Source organism: Rattus norvegicus, chromosome 20 (assembly GCF_021556685.1).
Source record: "Rattus norvegicus strain SHRSP/BbbUtx chromosome 20, alternate assembly SHRSP_T2T, whole genome shotgun sequence".
In the NCBI taxonomy this organism is placed as follows: domain Eukaryota; kingdom Metazoa; phylum Chordata; class Mammalia; order Rodentia; family Muridae; genus Rattus; species Rattus norvegicus.
Window position 1 is genome coordinate 7,930,044 of NC_141553.1, and position 23,945 is coordinate 7,953,988.

Genomic DNA, 23,945 nt, shown 5'->3' on the forward strand with positions numbered 1-23,945 from the left:
CTTCATGCCGGGAGGTGGGGACCTGAGGAGAGCCAACTGCCTGCTGTGGGGTGAGGAGGGGCATGAATGGAGGCACAGACCCCAGATAACCAAGGATGCAAGCCCGAGTTCCTGCTAACAGAATATAAGATGGGATGCATCTATCTTGTGATATGTACCAGGTGAAGGGTGTTTTTGTGCGTGTCTGTGTGTGTGTGTGTGTGTGTGTGTGTGTGTGTGTGCGCGCACGCGCGCGAGAGCACGAGCCTGGGGTGTGTGTGTTTCAGGTATTGTATGTATAATTTCCTAATTTGTCATTTTGAGGTCTGAAGGTCTCATTCACGTGCAATTGTGTGCCTGACTATATACATTCAGTTGCAAGGCCAAGACTGTTTGTTAGAAAGACGGAGTCGTCCTAGACTTAATAAATATTTGTTGAGTACTTCTGTGGTGCCCTGGGAAGCCAGAAGTTATTTTAAAAATCTCTCCAACGTCAACAGGGTGAAGGCACAGGAGGTCACGGCGCTCAGCCATTCAGTATAAGCCTTTACTAAAACCATTTTCTCCCAAAGTAAACAGACAGACAATGTCACTTCTATCTGACAAGCCTGTAGGCCAAGGGGATTTGGGCAGTTGGACATTCTGTGCTGGTCGGTGACAGCCTATCCCTGGGATGACTTGGATGCAGGGACTGGATGGTTCAGGAGCTGGGGCATCGTGGGAGTGGTCATTAGGTCTGTCCCGGTTTGGGGGTCTGCAGGGCTCCCCTAACTGTGTTTCTGAACAGAACCAGGCTGTCGAGGGGGGTCGGGAGGGAGGCCCAAGCCCTTCCCAGATTTCCATCCCCCACCACAGGAGAGGAGTCCTCCTTAGGTCAGCTAAATCAGAGGAGGAAGCCTGGGCATGTCTGGGCAGCGATCTCTAGACATGGGGAGCAGACGTCAGAACTTACAGCAGCAACTCCAAAGCAGGATTCTGTTCTTTTAACCAAAGATCTCTTGTTTAAATTAAGGCTCCAGCCTCTGCGTTTTAACATTTCTGTTTGTGTTTGTTTTGAGAGAGGGGTTTGTTTTTGTTTTGGAAGCAGGGTCTCCTGTAACCTAGGCCAGCCTCAGACTTGCTATGTAGCTGAGGATGGCCTTGATGAATTATTGATCCTCCCACCGCTGCCTCCTGAGTGCTGGGATTACAGTTGTGTTCCACCATTATCCAGATGTCGCCTTACTGGGGATCCAACTCAGGCCTTCGTAACTGTTAGGCAAGCACTATACTAGCTGAGCTATATCCCCAGATCTATCTGATGGTTGGCAATGGGGTCTCAGGTAGCTCAGGCTAGCCCTGAACTCCAAATACCACCCCCCACCCTCTACCCTCGCCTCCCAAGTGCTGGTATTATAGGAGTGTAACACTATGTTTAGCTGAGATGGTGGTCTTGCTATGTAGCCCAGGCTGGACCACATAATAAGAGTGTCTGAAGAAAACCCCCTTCTGCTGGGTGTGATGGCTCAGATCTGTAGTCTTAACTCTAAGCAAGGAAGGTAAGGCAGGAGGATTGCCTTGAATACAAGGTCACCTTGGAACACATAGCAAGACCTAGTCTCAAAAACCCAAAGCAGAAGGAAATAAAACTGATTAGAGGGCTGGAGAGATGGCTCAGTGGTTAAGAGCACTGACTGGCCTTCCAGAGGTCCTGAGTTCAAATCCCAGCAACCACATGGTGACTCACAACCATCTGTAATGGGATCTGATACCCTCGTCTGGTGTGTCTGAAGACAGCGACAGTGTACTTGTATATAATAAATAAATAAATCTTAAAAAAAAAAAACTGATTAGAGCCATGGAAGAAGGTGGGAACTGATAACATCTTACTTCTTTGTCTGTCCGCAGCATCAGTAGATATTTCTAGAATTGTCCTTTATCAGTGTCATCTTAGTGAACTGTTTGGAACTGGGGGGTATTAGACATGTCCCTCATTTTGGACCCAGAGAAAGAAATGTGAAGCAGAGTGCTCCTGGCAGCTCACCAGAGGCCAAGAAGTAGCTATGTCCTGGCTGTGTGATCCAAGTCAGATCCCGAGCCTGTCTGAGCCTTTAGTTTCTCACCTGCAGTGTGTGCCGCGGTGTGAGAAATGTCCGCATGCTGTCTTCTGCAGAGGTGAGAGGCAGGGAGACCCGGCTGTTTGTCCTGGTAGTCCGTGTTTCTGAGAACTGGGCTGGATCTCCTCCCTTTCTGAGGCAGCTGACAGCACCCTTTACATCTGCAGGACTGCTTCCTTCTGTGAGACAACAAGGGCAAGATGGTGTTCTGGACCCAATGATGCTCTGCCCCGGTGGGTGTCTGGGTGCAGGAGAAACTTACTGGGGGAGAGGGCCAGTTGAGGGAAAGATCTCCAGAAATAGTGGGATTCCTTGGAATTTCAGGGTAAGTCTCACCATTTTCATTATTTACAGGTTTGTTTTGTTTTTGAGAGGGTCTCATTGTATAGCCCAAGCTGGTCTCGAACCTGTAACGACCCTTGTGCCTCAGTCTCCCAAGTGGAGGATTCCAGGCCTTTGCTGTCATACTCAAATGATTTCTTTATTTATATTTGAAACAGAGTGTCACATATTTTAAGCTGGTCTCCATCTGGGTAGTAGCTGTCAAAAGGACCTTGAACTCCAATTCTCTCCACGCCCCCCCCCCCGTCCCCCGGGCACCCCGCGCGCTGTTATTAGACATGAATTCTCATGCCCAGTTTATGGGACGCCGGAGATCCAACCAGGGGCTTCCAACAAGCTAGGCAGGCACTGTACCAACAGACTCACCTCCCCAGGCCTAAGTTTTTAATTTACTGACATCAGTTATCTGAAAAAGATTTAATCCTTCCCAGAGTTGGTCGAGACAGACCTGTAAACGCTCAACCAACCCTAACTGTACTGTTCATAGATGTGCGTGGCTCTGCTGGTGGGCTGCGTGACAAGCAGGTGTGGGGGAGGGGAGGGCGCGCCCTCTCGCCGCGCGCCCCTTTCTAGCTGTCTGGCGCGGGCTGAGATTCCCAGAGGGGAGGGCGGGCCAGCGAGTCCCAGGGATGGGTGAAGGAGCGGCTGGTCCTGCCTCCCAGGCGGGAGGGGGCGGGGTCGGGAGCGGGGGCGGGGCCAGGCCGATGCTATAAGACCGCAGATCTGCGCCAACTGCACCAGCCGAGAGGTGTGAGCTGCTACAGTGCCCGAGTTAAGGGGAATTGGAGGCAGGCGCCGATCCACAGCGATATCGAGACACTCAGAGGTGAGAGCGTCGTGGTACGGATCAGTGATTTCTCCCGGCAGCTCTGAGCTGAGCCCAGCGGGTGTCCCCACAAGTGTTCGTGTGTGTGCGTGTCTGCGGCGATGGGTGTATCACCGGCGCCGGTACGTTGTTGTGTATTTGTGTGTGCCCGCCGGAGCCACAGGTGTGTCCGCGGCAGGTGGATGACGGGTGTGCGTCTGAGGGTGTCCGTGGTGGCGGAAGACTTGGTATGTTGGAGTGTGGCGAGGGTCAGGCTATGTTGCGGACTCGGCATACAGAGTCTGAACTCCAGGACCACGGATGGTAGGCACTCTTCCAGTCCTTGGAGACCCGGTCCGAGCGCTGGCCGGCGGGAACCGGCTACCGAGAGCTCGCTTCTGGTTGCCAGGGCTTCTTGGGATTTCAGGTGCGGCTCGCCAAAGGCGTGAGAATGAAGCCCACGGTGTCTCGAAAGGGGTACGGGGTGGCGGTGACAAACTTCGGCAAGTCTATCTAGAGTCCAGCGCAGAGCGGTTCTCCGATTCCACGGGTGCCGCTGGGTCCCCGACCCTTGTGGACCAGGTGCCCTGTTTCGCGGTAGCCACTACCCCACTGGGCTCTGAGGTCAGCGCGAGCTGTGTCCTCCGCCCTCGGGATCGTGCCTGGGCACGTCCTGGAGGACAGGCGAGGAGGTGACTCATTGTGACAAGGAGACCCCGGGCACTGGGTTGAGATCAGAGTCGCGCCACAACTGGGGATGGATCAGGGGCAGCCCAGAAGCCCCTTTCCCTGCCCCGGGCATAGCCTCGTCCTGCCTCGTCCCCTCCCCCGCGCGGCACAGTGACCTATTTGGCGGGCACAGTATGTTCCCAGGGAACCCGGGACACGGGGAGGTCCGGGACGCGGTGTCCGGTCCCCGCTCGGCGGCGCGCCCTCGGGGACAGGGAGTCTGGGCGGGCCCTGTCCACCCTGCCAGCCCGGGAAGCGCAGAGGATCCCACCCACCGCGCCCACCACGACCCGGAGCAGTGGCAGTGGGGCGCGGGAGGAGCCCGCACTGTAGAGCGGCCAGTATCCCGGCGGGGTGAGGCTTACGGGGTGCCGTACATCAGACGCCCCGGAGCTGGGGGCCCCTCGACCCAGTCCACACCCAGTGTAGGAAGGTGACCGGGCTGGGCCGGGCTGAGTGTACCCACTAGGGCGCATCCATTCCACTAGGAACTCCGGGGACAAGGGTGACACTTGCACCCTGGTCGTGCGGGAAAGACTTTGTGCTTGGGTTTGGCATTTGGGGGCGCGCTGGTAGCTTCCTCTCTCTCTCCTACGTCGCGCTTCAGAGAGGATACTCCAGCGGTTTTTGTTGTCCTCGCCCTCATCTATTTTTATTTTCCAAGGATCTGACTCATCGCGTGCTTTGGGTGTGGAGATCAAGGTGGTGGGGGCCAGAGCTAAGAGCACTTTCTTTGCTCTCGTGTGTGCGTCTCTCTCGTGTGTGTGTGTGTGTGTGTGTGTGTGTGTGTGTGTGTTTGTGTGTGTGTGTACGCGCGCACGCGCGCGCGGTTTGGTTTCCCAACATAGGCGGGAATTTAGGAAGCCTGGGCTCATCGTGACGTGTTTTGTGGCCCGGGTCCTCCTCCTTCCCTCTCCTCTCCCCACCCCAGGGTGACGCGGAGCTCCGGTGCCCAAGCAATTTTGGCGGGCGGGCAGCGGTGGGCAGGAAACTGACTCACCACTCCTTGCTCGGCCTACGCGCCGCCTACCGCGCGCCATTTCCTGGGCGCACAGCGCGCCCTCCCGGCCGCAATGAGAACAGCAAGGCCGGCTATGCCCGGGTGGTGCCACCGGCTGCTGCCACCCCCACCGCGGCTTAAAGGGAATTAAAATATGGACAATGGCCGGCGAAGGAAGACGTCGCCTCTGTAAAACGAGGGCTTATGATACCAGTGGTTTTGACCAGGGCGTGCGAGCGGACTGTTGGGGAGGCGTGGCTTTTGAGAGACAAGGTGGGGGAACGTGCCCCTCTGGGATTTTTCAGCTCCGAAAAGCTGGGGGACTATCTAGTTTCTCCAGAGAGCGCTGGCTGAACTCTTCCTCGTGCCTAAGGAGCATTGAGACCACTGGTGTTCTGTTTTTCCTCTAGCCCCTGTGAGTTACCCGCTGGGGAAGGGCACCAAACTTGTTTTTCGACTCGGTTTGTCTGGGGAAATGAGCCAATGGGCCCTGTCTCCACCAACCTATATTTCTATATCTATATAGATCTCTCTCTCTGTCTCTCTGTCTGTCTCTGTCTCTCTCTCTCTGTGTGTGTGTGTATGAGAGAGAGAGAGAGAGAGAGAGAGAGAGAGAGAGAGGGAGAGAGAGAGAGAGAGAAAGAGAGACAGAGACAGAGAGACAGAGACCAAGGTCTTAGTATAAGGCCCCAGCCAGCCAATACCATATAGACAGGCTAGGCTAGCCTGGTGACCTGGAACTCATAGAGATTTGCCATAACAGGGGGCTCAATCTATATTAAAAAAAAAGCTCTCCAAAGTGATTTTGATGGACCCCTCTGGTCATACCTTTCAACATGAGAAGAAGAGAGAACGGTTCAATACAAGACCAAAAGGGTCTGAATTCAACCCTCCACGAGTGAGCCCTGTGACTTTGGACACACATTCTGAGCCTTGGTGGGCTCTGCCCGAAAGGGATGTGATATCACCATCGATTAACAGTGGTGATAACTGCAATCCTGGCACACTGGAGGCCGAGGCAGGAGGATGACTGTGAGTTCAGGTCGGCCTGGCCTACATAGTGAGCCCCTGCCTCAAAGACATCAGAGGACAGGAAGGAAGTGGAACTAGTGAATATCAGCCATGTTTTAGGAAGACTGCTACTTGTGCACTGCTTAGTGGACAGCTTTCTTAGTCCAGTGTTTTGTTCGTCTCTTAGCCAGGCTCCCACAACGCAGACCAGGCTGGCCTTGATCTCACAGACCTCTTGCCTCTGCCTCCCAAGGGCTGCGTTTTGGGGAGGGGCTGTTTTAGGTATTTATCGAAGCCACAGCGCTGGCCACATTCCCTATGTGGTAGCCAAGGTGGATCCTGAACTTCTTTCCCTGCCTCTGCCTCCAGACTGCTAGGATTACAGGTGTGTGCCACCACACCCAGTTTTATAGAAAGCGTTTTGTTTGCTAGGCCCCGTGCCCTGAGCCCCAGCGTCTCCATCTCTCCTGGCTTCTTACCTTGAATCACAGTCTGGGTACCCTCCCTCTCTCTCCCAGCTGTGGGCAAATTCACCTTGAGGTCTTAAGGAGCTGGGGCTGTATGTGGTAAGAGTCCAGGGCGCCTCGCCTGAGGAAGCCACAGGGCACGCCTTGCAAAGCTCAAAAGCTGGAGGGCTGGAGCCATGCCCGAGAGAGCCCAGTCCCTCCTTAGGAGCTGCGTCTCCTCGTCTTGGAGTCAGGCCAGAGCAGGCAGGATCGGCCACTCAGGTATCCCTCCTTCCTGGAGAGGAGCCAGGTCAACCAGCACCTATGATTTTTCTGTAAAACAGGTTCCTTAGGCACAGGCTGTAGGCGCACCCGGGGCTGGGAGGTGTCTAGACTCCAGATTACCTGACGTGCCTGGCAGGATGTGGCTCAGCCTGGGAGAGGGCCCTAACCCTGCTCCACTCCTTCAGACTTTCTTTTCCCCCCAAGGCATCCTTGGGAAAAGGCCTCCAGCCTGTGGCACCTGTCAGTGGCAGTCTAGAGGGAGGGGCCGGGAGGAGGCTCTGGCAGAACTGGGGGTGGAGAGGATTACAGCCTCCATTTTCCAAGGGGCTACACTCACTGAGCTCATCCTCAAATTGGGAGCCCAGAGATGTTAAGATACATAGTAGGGGGTCGCCCAGCAAAGCCTTGATTTTGATCTAGGCAGCCCAGCTCTGGTGTTCTCCTCTCTCTCCCAGACAACATGCCAGCTGCCCGAGAATGCTACCACACTGGCTAAGAAACTGAGGCCAGAGACATGGTGTCGCTTTTAAAAACTGGTGCTGGGTTGGGGATTTAGCTCAGTGGGGGTTGGGGATTTAGCTCAGTGGTAGAGCGCTTGCCTAGGAAGCGCAAGGCCCTGGGTTCGGTCCCCAGCTCCGGGGGGGGGGAAAAAAAAAGAACCAAAACCAAAAACCAAAAAACAAAAAAACAAAAAAAAAAAAAACAAAAAAAAAAAAACTGGTGCCAAAAAGGGGGTGGGGAGTGGAGAGATGGTTCAGTGGTTAAGAGTGGTTAAGACTGCTCTTCCAGAGGTCCTGAGTTCAATTCCCAGCAACCACATGGTGGCTCACAACCATCTGTCATGGGGATCCAATGATCTCTTCTGGTGTCTGAGGACAGTGACAACGTACCCACATATATATAAACTGGTGCCAAATAGCAGTGCCCAATGCTATGGTTTGTGTGTCTTATCCCAAGGTCCAGGGCACTTTTGATTGGCAGGAAGGAGTTACCCCCAAGGACGGCAGGATAGGGGACTGTTGGGAAACCGCTGGACCTTGGTGATTCACACACATTTGGGATGTTGACACCCACGAAGGACACTTTAGCACAAGTCATTGATTTTGGCTAGTAGTCTTCCTGGTGTAAACAGGACCGTGACCCCTGCTTCTGCAGCGTATTGGCTTCTGTGGACATCAGCTGTGACCTCTGGGGTGCAGGGCCGGCTGAACTCAACACCCACCTTAGTCTCTTGGTGTGGTGGGAAAGCACCTAGGAGGACCAGAGGGAACTGGAAGATTGTTTTTTTTGTTTTTTTTTTTCCCCCCGGAGCTGGGGACCGAACCCAGGGCCTTGCACTTGCTAGGCAAGCGCTCTACCACTGAGCTAAATCCCCAACCCCGGAACTGGAAGATTGTGACTGGTAGTGTAGTTTCCATAGTGACCTGGGTCTTTCCTGTGTTTCAGCCACAGGCACCATGTCCGATCCTGGTGATGTCCGACCTGTTCCACACAGGAGCAAAGTATGCCGTCGTCTGTTCGGTCCCGTGGACAGTGAGCAGTTGAGCCGCGATTGCGATGCGCTCATGGCGAGCTGTCTCCAGGAGGCCCGAGAACGGTGGAACTTTGACTTCGCCACTGAGACGCCACTGGAGGGCAACTACGTCTGGGAGCGTGTTCGGAGCCCAGGGCTGCCCAAGATCTACCTGAGCCCTGGGTCCCGCCGCCGTGATGACCTGGGAGGGGACAAGAGGCCCAGTACCTCCTCGGCCCTGCTGCAGGGGCCAGGGCCAGCTCCGGAGGACCACGTGGCCTTGTCGCTGTCTTGCACTCTGGTGTCTCACGCCCCTGAGAGGCCTGAAGACTCCCCGGGCGGGACCGGGACATCTCAGGGCCGAAAACGGAGGCAGACCAGCCTAACAGGTAAGGACAGGAGAAGGGGAGGCAAGATACTGCGGGAGGCCTGGAGAGGCGAGGCCGCCTGCTGAGGATCGCCTTTGCAGAGAACATTCCAGCCAGCACCAAGCCATTCCGAGCGAACAGCTGACGGTCACATGATCCAGGCCTTTTTCTCTGCTTTGAACGGAAGGCCCAGGATAGTGTGGGGTTTGGCAGTAGAGCATTTGGCCTGGAACCCACTAGGGAAGAGCTTGTGTGTGTGTGTGTGGGGAGTGCTGACGTAGTAGTCCACGCCCTAGGCTCCACCCCCCCGTACTGCCAACTCAGTAAACAAATAAGAAGGGAGAAAGACTGGAGGGATGGCACGGCTACTGCTCTTCAAGGGGCCTGAGTTCGATTCCCTGCACCGGGTGGTCCACGATTTCCTATAACTAACTCCAGCTTGCGGGGTGGGGGTGGGGGAATCTAGCCTCTCTAGAGCCCTAGCCCTCTGACGAGGAGGAGGTGTAGTGCCCTGTAGCTTTTCCCCAGGACTCGCCACATGTCCCTTTGTCTGGGGAATGATGCCCTCACCCTCTGCATCTGGCCTGACATCTGTTCTCTCTGCAGATTTCTATCACTCCAAGCGCCGATTGGTCTTCTGCAAGAGAAAGCCCTGAAGTGCCCACGGGAGGCTCGCCTTCTTCTGCTGTGGGTCAGGAGGCCTCTTCCCCATCTTCTGCCTTAGCCTTCATTCAGTGTGTCTTAATTATTATTTGTGTTTTAATTTAAACTTCTCCTGTATATACTCTGCCTGCCCCCTCCCAGCCTCCAAACTTAGTTATTTAAAAAACAAAACAAAACAATGAAATTAGTAGGACGGTAGGCTCCTTAGTGCTGTTTTTTTTTTTTTTTTTTTTTTTTTTTTTTTATGTAGACCATTATTTAAGTCCTTCTCAACCCAAGCTGTGTTTCTGATCCTGGCGGGATGGTCCTGGCGGGATGGTCCTGGCGGGATGGTCGCACTGGCCTCATGCCATCTGCATCTCGCATCTCGCCCAATCCCCGCCCCTCCCCCCTAACTCCTCCCCCGCCCCCACTCCCTGCCTGGTTCCTTGCCACTTCTTACCTGGGGGCGATCCTCAGACCTGAATAGCACTTTGGACAACTGAGTAGGACTTCGGGGTCTCCTTGTCATCTCTAAGGCCCGCTAGGATGACAGTGAAGCAGTCACAGCCTAGAACAAAGATGCCCGGTTAGGACCTAAGCGTACCGTCCAGAGCCTTGACATTTACTCAGACCTGTGAAGATCCTTTGCCACTCCTGGGGACCCCGCCTCCCCTGTGGGTCTCTGCCAGCTGCCCCTCTATTTTTGAGGGTTAATCTGGTGATCTGCTGCTCTCCCTTCCTCAGACCCTTCCCCTCCCCAGGTTGGCAGGAGGCATCCTTTCCCTCGCCACGGCTCAGTGGACCAGAAGGGAACGGGTACACAGGGTACACTAAGTGGGGTTTCCTGGTCCTACCTCAGGCAGCTCCAGTGGCAACTGCCCTTCTTATGGGTCTAGGGTAGGTCCTTGGTGACGAGACGGGCTTCCCAGAGCATCCCTGTGTGTGTGGTGTGTGGTGGTGGTGGGGGGTGGACTTATCTGGGATGGGGACCCCAGCCGCTGAAGTCCTCAGTGACTTGTCCCATTTCTTAGTAGTTGTACAAGGAGTCAGGCCAAGATGGTGCCTCGGGGGCTGAGGGAGCTCACAGGAACTGAGCAGTGACTGGTCCTTTCCCAGTATTGAATACTGAGCCCCTGTGGGTGTCGAAGCACTTAGTGGGTCTGGCCCCAACCCCAAACACCCCTGTTTCTGTAACACCCTGAGCTGGACTGTTTATCTTTAGCCGGGAGAACATGTATTTTGGTCCCCTCCCTGTCTCCGCTCGGATTGTAAACCTCCCACGTGTGGGGATCACACCCTGCACTGTCCCGAATCTTTACACCCTATCCCAAAGCTGGTGCTCAATAAATACTTCTAGATGATTTGTAATGTCTTGTTATTAGAGGAAATGGGGGGAGGGGGAGTTGTTTGCATGCACCCGGGGTGTGCGTCTACAAGGGTACACATATGTGATTTTTCCCACCAGTGATGGGACTTGAACCTATGTCCTTGAGCAAGATAGGCAAGAAGTCCACCACTGAGTTGTACTCCTGGCTCTTTGCTTTCATTTTGAGACAAAATTTGTAGGGTTTTTTTTTTTTTTTTCCTCATATCAAACTTAGTCAGGATTTGCGGCAAGCGTGTTTACCCTTAGAGCCCTAATGTGCCCATAGGAGCCTCACCCTCGTCGGCGCTGGGCCAGGAGGCTGCTTCCCCATCTTCTGCCTTAGCCTTCATTCTGTATGTGTTCATTACGACAAATTATTAATAACAGATTATTATGTGTGTTTTAATTTAAACTTCTCCTGTATGGATTCTGCCTGGCCTCTCCCAGCCTTCAACCTCCAGTCTCTCACTGGCCCCAGAAAGATCTCAATTTCATTTTTTAAAAAAAAATTAGCATTCTAGTCCTTGATTGTTTTATGCATGTGTCTTTTTTTTTTTTCTCTTTTTTTTTCGGAGCTGGGATGCATGTGTCTTTTAATCCTGTGTTACTTAATAAGTTGCTTACACAAGGCTTAAACTTGTGGCTGTGCTACAACCTCCCTGGAGTTCCAGGACCCTGACACCGAGCCAGATGCCTTTAGAATTAAAGTCATGTGGCTGGAGAGATGGCTCAGGGGTTAAGAGCACTGACTGTTCTTCCAGAAGTCCTGAGTTCAATTCCCAACAATCACATGGGGGCTCACCACCATCTGTAATGGGGATCTGATGCCCTCTTCTGGTGTGCCTGAAGACAGCGACAGTGTACTCACATAATAAATTACTAAATTCATTTTCTCAGCCAGTAGGCTGACCACCTGAGTTCCATCCCTAGGATCCATAGGGTGGAAGGAGAATTCGATTCATACAAACTGTCTCCTAGTTGTCCTCTGACCTCTACACACACACACACACTAAATATGTACTGGATAGGTTTTTGTTTTTGTTTCGTTTTGAGATAGGGTTTTTCTGTGTAGCCCAGGGTTTCCTGGAACTGTGTAGACCAGGCTGGCCTTGAACATAGAGATCTTACACACACACACACACACACACACACACACACACACACACACACATCTGCCCCCCAAGCTCTGGGATTAAAGGCCTGTGCCACCACACCAAGTTCTATACAAACTTAAAAGAAGTCATTTGAGAGGAGGCAACCTCAAGTAAGAAAAAAACGCCTCCATAACCTCAGGCTTTGGGGGCTGGAGAGATGGCTCAGTGGTTAAGAGCACTGACTGCTCTTCCAGAGGTCCTGAGTTCAAATCCCAGCAACCACATGGTGGCCCACAACAATCTGAAATGAAATCTGATGCCCTCTTCTGGTGTGTCCGAAGACAGCTACAGTGTACTCATATATAATAAAAAAGATCAGGCTGTGGGCAAGCCGGTAGATCAGTGCTTCTTAATGCTAGAACCCTTGAACACAGTTCCTCCTGTTGTGGTGATCCCCCTACCATAAGATTATTTTTTTTTCTTTTCTTTTTTTCAGAGCTGGGGACCGAACCCAGGGCCTTGTGCTTGCTAGGCAAGCGCTCTACCACTGAGCCAAATCCCCAACCCCCATAAGATTATTTTTGTTGCTACTTTGTAACTGTAATTTTGCTACTGTTATGAATCATAATGCAAATGCCTGTATTATCTGATGGTCTTAGGTCACTCCATTGAAAAACTGGTTCCACCCCCTCTTCTGAAAAGGGATTGTGACCCACAGGTCGAGAACCATATTGGTAGAGCATTTCCTTAATTAGTGATTGACTGGGTGAGAGCCCAGCCCATTGTGGGTGGTGCCATCCCCTGGGCTGGTGGTCCCGAGTTCTATAAGAAAGCAGGCTGAGCAAGCCAGGGGAAGCAAGCCAGTGAGCAGCACCCTCCATGGCCTCTGCATCAGCTCCTGCTTCCAGCTCCTGTGTGAGTTCCTGTCCTGACCTCCTTCAACGGTGAGCAGTGCTGTGGAAATGTAAGCCAAATAAACCCTTTCTTCTCCAAGTTGTTTTGGTCATGGTGTTTATTGCAACATTAGAAACCCCAACTAGGAGAAAATACATATAAAAATATTAAATATAACAGTTTTGTTTGTTTCTTTTTTTATTTTATGTGTATGAGTGTTTGCCTATATACATGTATGTTCCTGGTGCGGGCGGAGGTCAGAATTGGATGCCAGATCCCCTTGAACTGGCATTCCCAGGTCCTCTGCAAGAACAAGTGCTCTTAAGTTCGGAGCCATCTCACCAGCTCCTCTTGCCTTTTGAGACACGGTCCCATGAGGTAGCCTAGGCTGGTTTCCAATTGGTTATGTAGCCAAAGCTGGCCTTGAAGTCTGATCCTCCTGCCTAACTTAGATGCTTTGTACCATTTGAACCAATTTTCAGGGTTTTCACCTCTTTATCACAGATAAAACAAACAAACAAACAAACAAATAACACCCCCCCCAAAAAAAGAACCAAAAATAACATGGCAACAAACTGAAGTCCCAGGTTCAAGGTCAACCCCCCCCCCCCCCCGAATGTCAGAGTCCTAAGAGCCATCATGAGACCTGCAGGTCACACAGCCTACTTGATAAGCCCGAAAGGGGAAGTGGTGTGGTAAGGATTCCAAGTAGAGACGGGGGACCAACTGTGCCACTATGAAATCTTTGACGTAACCCAGGCTTTCTCAATATTCCGGAAACGGCTGCCCAGATGCTATCTGGTCCCCATCTCCTGTGGCCCTGCTGCCCACCCAAGCTCCTGACATATTTGGGAACCGGCAGCTGGAGGAGGGGACCCCGGGATGCTCTCTCCATCACACCCCAGAATAGATATTATCGTCTGTGTCGGGGTTGACCACACTGTGACAAGATATCACACAGCTGTGAGGGACAGAAAGTGAGTCTGGGGGCTTTGTTGGTTATTATCATTAGTTCTTGGTTTTAATTCTCACTCCCTGGCTTGCAGGAAGCCTTCTGCCGCCTGGTGGAAAGAAACGCCCTCAAGTTGTCCTCTGACCGCCCGTGCAAACCGCTGGTTTTCACATGTGCACAGTGGCACACCCCCACGGGTCTGGGACCAACTACAAGGTAGAAGGAGAGAGGGGACGCCTACAAGTTGCCCTTTGACCTTTGCCTTCCACACGTGAACTACGGCATGCACACGCACCCCCCACCCCTCCACACGTATATGCACACCCAAGTGCAAATATTTGCATACACAAAATAAATAATAAGTGTGATACATATATTTTTTTGTTTTTGGTTTTTCAAGACTGGGTTTCTCTGTGTAGTCCTGCCTACCCTGGAACTCACTCTGTAGACCAGGCTGGCCTTGAACTCACAGAAATCCACCTGCCTCTGCCTCTCAAGGGCTGGGATTAAAGACATGTGCCTCCCCCCCCACCCCAAATAAGTGTAATTTTTTTTTAAGATTTAAATCTACCTGGGATGATAACAGAATTCGAGTACTCTGGCTTTTGTGGCCCTAACCCATCCTCCTAAGGGTTAATTCAACACATGGTCTCTTCACTAACATGAAATGCTGTCTTTATCATTCACGAGGATCTTACACATGTTTTTGGTGCCTATTTTCTACTTCCTTTTTTTTTTTTTAAATCTCTGAGACAAAGCCTAACCTCGTAGCCCAGGCTGGCTCTGAACTCAGATCCCCTGCATTACTCAGATTCCAAGTGTCGGGAGGGCTTCTGTGCAGCACCAGGCCTGGCTCATCCCATCCCATCCCACGTCATCCTTCATCTGTCTTCACCACACCAACCATCTCACGACGGTTGTTCTGCAACGTATGTTGATATTAGCTTAGTCTGTTTCCTAAGAACGGAGTTTGCTGCAAATTTCCCCTCCCAGTCAAATATGCTGTCCTTGAATGAGGACCTGAGGTGAGGGGTGTGTGTGTCTTAGTTAGGGTTTTACTGCTGTGAACAGACACTGTGACCAAGTCAACTCATTATAAGGAACAGCATTCAGTTGGGGCTGGTTTACAGGGTCAGAGGTTCAGTCCTTTATCATCGGGAGCCTGCAGCATCCAGGCAGGCATGGTGCAGGAGGAGCTGAGAGTTCCACATCGTCATCTGAAGGCTGCTAGGAGAAGACTGGCTTCCAGGCAGCTAGGATGAGGGTCTTAAAGCCCACACCTACAGTGACACACCTACTCCAACAAGGCCACACCCACTCTGACAAGGCCACGCCTACCCCAACAAGGTCACACCCACTCCAACAAAGCCACACCTTCTAATATAATAGGTCCACGCCCTGGGCTGAGCATATAAAACTGTCACAGGGGCTATTGTCCCCCTATGGCATTTTCTGTACTAGTTGTGGACACCGAGGCTTCTCTTGACCCTTCTATTGAGCTGAGGACACTTTGGCTTTGTTTCTTCAGGCTAAGTGTGAAACACACACACACACATACAGAGAGAGAGAGAGAGAGAGAGAGAGAGAGAGAGAGAGAGAGAGAGACTGTGCTCAGAACCCCTCCCCAACCCTGGATCTCTGCTATAATTCCAGGGTGCCCAGGGCATCAAGCAAGACAGAAGGTGCAGCCGGGGCCCCTTTCTACGGGAAGTTCCTTAGATGAACGCTGGAGATCAGGCAGCCAGGGAACGGAAGGGGACAGTTGAGCAAGAGACAAGACTGTTGACAGTTGCAGAGTGTGTGGGCTCTGTGGGCATCAGACAGTGACCTCCTCACAGGTCCAGGAGCAACAGACTGCAAACAAAGGCCTCTGAGAGGTGGGAGCCATCCCAGCGGGCAATGCTGTTCCTTGGAGGGGCTGGGGAGGGGGAATAGTGTGGAGTCCCTCCCTCCTTCCCTCCTTCCCTCCCTCCCTTCCTTCCTTCCCTCCCTTATTCCTTCCTTTGAGAGAGATAGTCTCTCTATGCAGCCCAGGCTGGCCTTAAACTCACTATATAGCCAAACATGACCTTGAACTCTTGATCTTCCTGCCTGGGTGCAGGCATTGTACTACAAGGCCGGGCTCCCATCTAGCCTCTGAGTCTTAGGAGCGCAAATTGAGTTTGGCTACTTCTGTGCTATGGGACCGAGAGACCAGGGCTGTGTGTGTTATCTCCTGTGAGTGAGACGTAGATTGTGAACTTGTGAGACTGGGCAGGTCTCCTGGCCTCTTAGAGACTCAGTTTCTCTATCCGTTAAGTGAGTGAAGCTGATGAGAGGACAGGCCACTGGGACTAGGTGGCTCTCAGGGGCATTGGTGGTAACCGCGCGGTTGGCTTTTCCCAAGGTAAGCTTCACGCTGGGTTGACCCAGTTTCTCATCTCTCTGTGATAAGATGGTAGGGATAGGAGTTCCTACAGGCTCTGGCAGATGTCAGGTTGGAGTCCTACTCTGTTGGGGTCCTACTATGTCCTCTGCTTTTTCATTCTTACTTCCTCTCCAATTCTCTGCGGGAGGTCTCGGGGCCCTGTTCTATTAGCTAAAGTCCACGACTGTCCCATCGTGGCGAGTCATATCTTGGTGGCTAGCAGAAGGAATCATTGGCTTCCAAGTTTGCTTTGGGTGAGGGGAGGGGTGTGGGAGACACCCAGGGACTGCTTTACTGGCTGTGAGGGGCCTTTCCTTGTGCAGGGTGTGTAGGAAAATCCAGCAGAAACAAGGGCATGAGGCTGGAGGATGCCCTGCAGCTGACCTGAGGGTTCTGGTGCTGGCTTTGGGTGGCTACAGAAGGGTCCTTTGCAGTCACCAAGTGAAGGGTAAGGGTTTGTCTGGGAGAAAGGGAGGCTTTTCCCTTCCCACCAAAGGAGGTCCCCACAGTCTCTCAGGGGTCATTCCTGACCATGACTAACTTAGGGCATGTCGTTAGGGAATAGGGGGTCAGTGACTGACAGAGATGTCCTGACCTAGAGTGACCAGCGTTCTGACAGACTTGGAGGCCTCGCTGCCTTCAGGGTATCGTATGATTCCCTTCCCTGGACCTCCACTCTGTTCTAGACACTGAGGTCCTTGCCTGGTGGTGCCACTTTTCCTGTAAAATACCAGGGGACTTCTGGGAACACACTGCAGGGAGGAGTGCCCCCCGTTGGAAAAGCTTGTTCTGGGATTTGAACTCCTCTGGCTGTGAGAGCCCTCCTGGTAACGCTTAGGCTTCTCACGGGGGTTCTCCCCAGCTTGGGTTCTGGAGGTCCATTACTGCAAGGAGCCCCATCTGGTCAGTTCTGTGCCTTAATCAACTCACAGGAAGTACATGGTGCTTCCCTGACTTTCTGAGCTCAGGGCCAGCCCTTGCTGCCCAAGAAGCACAGGTGGCCTACATCTGGAGAACTATGAAGTCTTCGTCCTCTCAGGGCTGCCTCCCTGGTGTGTTCCCTTCCACACAGAGTCATGGCTCCAGAAACGGCCCTGTGGCAGTCCGTCTTGGATGAGACAGGCAGCCAGTCTCAAGGAGACTCTCAGTTTCTGTTTGGCTCTGCACAGAGCCCAGCTATTACTTGGATTACTTTGATGCCCATCAACGACATCACCACCGTCGTCAATGTGGCCTTTACCCAGCAGTCCCTGGGAGCCAGGCACAGTGCTTGATCAGGGCCAACAAATATTTGCTAAGCGCCAGCTGTGTGCCAAGTACCAGTTTACAGTTCAGGAAAAGGAGGTTCGACTTTGCAGGATAAATGAGTAGAATACATTTCTGAGAATGGAGATTGAGAGAAAAGTGGAACCAGAAAGGGGATACGCCTTGCTGGGGGTGGTGTGGTTTCAACTTTAGTTATCTTGCTTGAGCCTTACATGGTTCTAGCGGTAGATGCTAGTCTGATTTTTGTTTTACGTTATCTTGAGTGCGAGTGCGTGTGTCTGTGAGCCTGTGTCTGTGAGCGTGTGTGTGTTTCTGTGTGTGATTGTGATGGTGTAAGCGTGTGAGTGTGTGTGAGCATGTATGAGTGTGTGAGTCTGAGTGTGCGTGAGTCTATGTGAGCATGTGTGAAATGAACGTGTATGAGTATGCGAGTATGTGTGTGAGTGTGTGAGTCTGTGAGTGTGTGAATGTGAGTCTGTGAGTGTGTGAGTATGTGAGTGTATGTGTGTTGAGTGTGTGAATGAGCGTGCAAGAGGGTGTGAGTATGTGTGTGAGTGTGTGAATATGTGTGAGTATATGTGTGAGTGTGACTATGTGCGTGAGTGAGTATGGGAGTGTGTATGCATATGTGAGTGTGTATGAGCGTGTAAGAGTGTGTGAGTATGTGAGTTGAGTGTGTGAATGAGCGTGTAAGAGTGTGTGAGTATTGTGTGAGTGTGTGAGTGTGTGAGTGTGTGAATATGTGTGAGTATATGTGTGAGTGTGACTATGTGCGTGAGTGAGTATGGGAGTGTGTATGTATATGTGAGTGTGTATGAGTGTGTATGAGAGCATTTGTGTGTGAGTATGACTGTGTGAGTGTGAGCGTGAGTGTGAGTGTTTGTGGGAGTGTGAGCGTTAGTATGTATGACTGTGTAGGTGTGTAAGTGTGTGAGTGTGTATGTGTGTGTGCATGTGCGTGAGAGAGGCAAGGTCCACTCTGTAAAACAGGCTGATCTTGGATGCAGTGTGGTCTTTCTGTCTTAGCCTCCCTGGGGATTATTGGCAGACATCACCACATCCAGGTACTTGTCTGCTAGTGGGGAAACCAAGGCATGGACACGTGAGTGAACTGCCTGAGGCCGCCTGAGGCTGCCTTGCTGGAGAGAGCAGGGCCAGGAGGGAAAGAAGAATTCCACCTGACTTCAGAGCATTCTCACGTCACTCTCCCTGTGGAGCCTCCTTCCCCTCACCTCTAGGTCTCCCCGCTGTTATCCGCCCTCAGCAGGTCTCCTCTTGACTGTAACCTTGAGACTGTAGCTGCGGGATAGCAGCCCTGGAGGGTCATATGGTCATGGAGGGAGGGGCTTTCCTCTCAGGGGGATGTTGTAGGGAGGTGGACAGTGGCTTTCTGACTGAGGGCCGATGTAGACAAGGAAGGGTACGTGGCCCATTGCTGCTTGGCACAGGATAGGGGTGACACGTGTGGAGAAAATACTGCTGCTATTCAGGAGGCTGAGTGGAAGGACTTTTCCTAGAAGACTGAACTCTGCAGGACTGTAGCAGTGACCGATACACTGTGAGATGGAGTCACTGGCCCTACTTTACTTCTTATTCCCACGCCCCGCTGCACCCACACCTTCTGCTGTCTGTGTATTTACTGTAGCTGTTGGGAGGCAGGTGACAGGATCACAGTTCACCCCTCCTCCAGCAGACATCTTTGCTCTCCTTGTCCTGAGACAGGGTCTTCCCACGCAGGCTGGCCTAGAACTCACTGTGTAGACCAGACTGACAGTGAACTCAGAGATCCTCCTGCCTCTGCCTCTAGAGTGCTGGGATTAAAGGTGTGCCCCACCATGCCTGGCTCAATCGATGTCTTTTACAACAGAGTCACGACCCTAAGGCCTTCAGCGTGCTGGATGGCCTCGTGGGAAGTAACGGTTTCTGGACATAATCTATATTCACATTTTTTTTTTGGTTCTTTTTTTCGGAGCTGGGGACCGAACCCAGGGCCTTGCGCTTCTCACATTTTTGTATATATATCTCCTATATATACCTCAAAAATTATTTATTTATTTATTTATTTATTTATTTATTTAGTGTGTGTATGTGTGTGTGTGTGTGTGTGTGTGTGTGTTAGTGAGCAACAGGGTCAGTTCTCTTATTTTACTGTGTGGATTCTGAGGCCCAAACTCAAGTCATGCTTGGTGGCAAGTGCTTTTATCTGCTGGGTTGTCTCGCCAGCATATATATATATATATATATATATATATATATATATATATATATATATATGTATATATATGTGTGTGTGTGTGTGTGTATTTTTTTTTTTTTGAGGCAAGCTATTTCTATATAGTCTAGGCATGGTCTAGGCTGGCCTCAAACCTATAGTAATCTTCCTGTTCCTTCTGCTTCAGTTGAATGTGTGTGTGTGTGTGTGTGTGTGTGTGTGTGCGCGTGCATGCGCATGCATGTGTGTTCCATGCACTAGAGTGTGTGGGTACATGTGTCCAGGTACACACATGCATGGGCCAAAGTGTGTTGCCTGTTGTGGTCCGGTTTCTCTCTGCCCTTAAGAAAAGGAATCTGGCCTGAACGAGAACCCCATAGCTTGGGCTAGGGAGGCCGGGAGGCTCCCAGAGTCCACCTGCTGACTCCCTGTCCTTGGAACAGAGAAGCCCGCAGTCCTTTGTGATGTGGTGCCAGGTGTTTGAAGTCAGGGCCTCACTGCACAGCAGGCAGGCGCTCTCCTCAGCTCGGCCTCTTGAGTGATGAGGTACAGGTGTGTGCCTCTGTCCCCCACTCCAGTTCCTTCTTTCTCCTCTCCTTTGGCTAGGGAACCCAGTTGGACATTGTATATCGTCTTTAATCCATTTCTCTTTAGTCTCTGAAATGAATCCTTGCTTACTTTTCTTTTTTTTTTTCCCTTCCTTCCTTCCTTCCTTTTTTTTTTTTTTTTTTTTGGTTCTTTTTTTTTCGGAGCTGGGGACCGAACCCAGGGCCTTGCGCTTCCTAGGCAAGCGCTCTACCACTGAGCTAAATCCCCAGCCCCCCTTCCTTCCTTTCTACCAGTATTGGTGTATGCTCTGACTGTCCTTTGGCAGGGAGAGGCCCAGAGATGCTTGATCTGCTGCTGCCTGTAGTGTAAGACTGGAGGGGGAGGGGGAGAGAGAGGGAGAGAGAGAGAGAGAGAGAGAGAGAGAACATTTTTGTTAAAGTTTAAGATTATACAGGGTGTGGGGCTGCCTCCTCTGAGCCTGTGCTGCTGTAGAGGGTGGGATGGGGGGCGCTTTGTCTCAGGTGAGGATCTACCACTGTCTCCTGTCCCCTGGACTGGCCACCGTCCTTGCGGCAGCCCCTCTGAGCCCCTCTCAGCCTGTCTGTGCCTCCAACAGAGGCAACCTTCCATATCGGGCTCAGATGGAATCTGCTTGCCCCTTCCAATCCTCCGATCCTTTTGCAAATCCTGAACTCCTCCTCAAAACCTCCGCTGGCGTCCCCACACCCTGGGTATGGGAGGATGAACATCAGTGGGTCTCCGGTGGATCCCACAAACACTGATGACACCAGGAAGGGAGGAAGAAGGGGCTGTATCATGTTGGTCCTAAGAACAGGGGAGGCAGGGACCCTTGCATTTGTGTCATAAGAGAGAAATGAGAGGCAGGGATCAGTAGGCACCAGCATAAGGACCAGAGTTCAAATCCCCAGCATGCATGTAAAAGCCAGGCATGACCACATGTGCCTGTGACCCTGACACTGTGAATGCCCCCCCCCCCCGCCCACACCCCCGGCAGTAACAGAAGGTCACTGGGGCTGGCTTGCCGGCCAGCCTAGCCAGTTCTAGGTTTTTTAAGAAATCCTGTGTCAATGGAGTAAGGCAGACAGTGGGAACAGGGCATCTCGTGTCCTCCTCTGGCTTCTGAGAAAACACACACACACACACACACACACACACACACACACACAAACACACATACCATATATGCACACATACACACATATGTACATATACGTACATACCCACATGGACACATACACATGTAGACATACACACACATGCACACATACATACAAACACACACACATATCCACATTTACATTTGCATACACATGTATACACAAATATATACACATGCACACACACATACACATATTCATACACATGTATACACACATATACAGTACATATTTACACACACAAATATATACATGTGTATACACATATGCACGCACACATACAGACACACATATAAACACACATATATACAAACACGCATACACACATATACACAAATACATATACATACACACAATACACATTCACACTCGTAACATCTATATGCATGCACATATATGTACATATACACTCACACATTTGAACGCATACACGCATATACACACATACACATAACACAACACACATAACATACATACATGTACATAAATATACACATATATAAACACATAAGCATATACACAAATATATTCACATGTACACATACATATAACACAACACACATAACACACACACACGTACATGTATAGTGAATTGAGAGGAGGGAAAGGTGGAGGGATGAGGCTGACAGGAAGTAACAGCCGAGGTTAAGATCAGTTACTCTGATAAGGCAAGGACCTGAGCCGGAGTGAGGACAGCAGATGTCCAGGAGCTCTTCCGGCTTCCACACAGCAAAGCCCCAAAGACTCCAAGGTAGGACCTCCCTGTCAGATGCTCCTTCCTGTGTCGGTCAGTGCAGGCTTTGAGACCGGCACAGAGAGCCACAGCAGTTAGGCGAAGAGTTCAGAAGCAGTGGGGAAGCGAAGGGGATCTTCTACAGGGCAGGGGCCTGAGCAGACGATGTGGACCAGGCCATGCAGGGGCTCTGTCAGCCATGGAAGGACGGAGGCGCTGGCCATGCTCAGAAGCTTGGGTGCGGGGATGGAGTCAGTGGATTCTCTGCATTCAGTGGCCCATCACCCTCTCCTCCTCTGTCCCCAGGTCTGAGGCACCATGGAGAAAGGAAAGGGACTGGCCAGAAAAAGTAGGAAGCTGGCATCCAGCCGCCGGAGGCAGATGCGAGAGCCAGCAGACGGGCAGGATGCCCCCGTGTCCCCGGAAGCGGGGTCCTGGCCCTCTGACGCTGATGCGGAACTTCAAGGTTTCTTCCAGAACTGTGGTGCCAAGGAGAGGGGCTTTGTCACCCGGGAGGATCTGGCGGTGAGCACGAGGCCCTGGAGTCACACCTGGAATCCCTTATGTGCAGATTTTTGAATTTTCCTATTCTAACCAAGGCTTAGCTTGCTTGCTGATTCCCTTCCGCGTCCAAATTCACTGTTGGAAAAGTATTAAGGATCCGTTTCTTGACCGGGGTTGGGGATTTAGCTCAGCGGTAGAGCACTTGCCTAGCAAGCGCAAGGCCCTGGGTTCGGTCCCCAGCTCCGAAAAAAAGAAAAAAAAAAAAAAAAGAATCCGTTTCTTCCAACATATAGTTGGCTGATAAGGCTTAATATATTACCCTTTCTTAGAAACGTTTGCATTTTAACAAAGGAGAGAACTTTGTGTCCCCGAAGTAACTCGAATATGGTGCTGTTATGAGTGTTTTATCTCACAGAGCTCTGCCTGTCTCTGCCTCTCGAGTGCTGAGACTAAAGGCACACTACTGTGCTTGGTTATTTCTGTTATTTTCCATAATGTGACACCGGGGAGTGGTGGCACAATGCCTTTAATCTCGGAGCTCAGGAGGCAGAGGCAGGTGGATCTCTGTGAGTTGGAGGCTAGCCTGGGCTATCCAATGAAACCCTGTCTCAGCCCTGCCCCCAAACCGCCAATCATGTGCATGTGTGTGGACATGTATACTGTGTTACACAGATACCCCTAGAGTCCAGAAGAGGGAGGGTCCTGGAGCTACATGCAGCCGTGAGGCACCTGACACGGGTGCTGGGAACCAAAGGTGGGTTCTCTGTAAGAACGGTAAGCACTGTTCACCGCTGGGCCATCTTACCAGGCCTCGTGAGAGAGATTTTCGAGACAGGTCTCTCTGTGGAGCCTGTAACTCTCAGTTCTACCTCAGCCTCCCCAGTCTTGGGGCAACAGGCAGGCTCGCCACACCTGACTTGGGGTGTTTAGAGCAGGGACGTTCAACTTGGGAGCAGTCAGAGCACTAGGGACCGAAGCAGGTAGACGAGTGCAGATGGACCACAGTTGTGGGTTCCAGTAAGAGGCTTTTGGCCCATGGTCCAGACCAACATGGCTGACGATTTTCCCTCATTTAGTGCAAAAGGTTGTGTGTGTGGGGGTGCGTGTTGCTGCTTCTAGGTGTCACTCCATGTTGTCCTTTCCCTATCTAGACCGTTGCCATAGGGACTTGGGGCGCAGGGGGGAGTGTGTGTCTCGGATGGTAGAGTACTTGCCTAGCACGCCCAAGGCCCCAGGTTCAGTTCTTGCCAGCTAAAGTGAGCATGACAGCACGTGTGATCCCAGCACTCAGGAGCTGGAGGCAGGAGGATCACAAGTTTGAAGTCATCCCTTCTATATATCCATAAATATATAGATGTGCATGTGCAGGGGTCGGGGCATGCACACCAGAGTGCATGTGTGGAGGTCAGAGGGCAACCTGTGTGACTCCGTTCCCTCCTTCCGCCAGGGTCAAACTCAGGTTGTCAGGCTTGGAGGCAAGCACCTTTACCCGGTGAGCCATCTCGCCAGCCAAAGAAAGATCTTATCTAATTTATTACTAATTAACCAGGGATTATAGGGAAATGTCATGA

At 51.7% G+C, this 23,945-nt stretch overlaps 2 protein-coding genes across 6 annotated transcripts in view; both read left to right on the top strand.

Annotated features, from left to right (window-relative positions):
- The first annotated feature begins 28 nt into the window (after positions 1–28).
- Cdkn1a (cyclin-dependent kinase inhibitor 1A) lies at positions 29–10,582 on the top strand. 4 transcript variants are annotated; one of them, NM_001434559.1, is given in 4 exon segments: positions 29–161; positions 2,243–2,400; positions 8,140–8,595; positions 9,181–10,582. In NM_001434559.1, coding segments are annotated over 2 exon segments (495 nt in total). In that variant the 5' UTR covers positions 29–161; positions 2,243–2,400; positions 8,140–8,150; the 3' UTR covers positions 9,231–10,582.
- Positions 10,583–15,173: 4,591 nt separating this feature from the next.
- The window catches only part of Rab44 (RAB44, member RAS oncogene family), a 34,254-nt gene continuing 25,482 nt past the window's right edge, over positions 15,174–23,945 (top strand). The window contains 2 exon segments of one of the 2 annotated variants that reach the window (NM_001431783.1): positions 15,174–15,402; positions 22,177–22,395. In NM_001431783.1, coding sequence (NP_001418712.1) covers positions 22,189–22,395 — 207 coding nt within the window. In that variant the 5' untranslated portion in view covers positions 15,174–15,402; positions 22,177–22,188. 2 annotated transcript variants of the gene reach the window in all.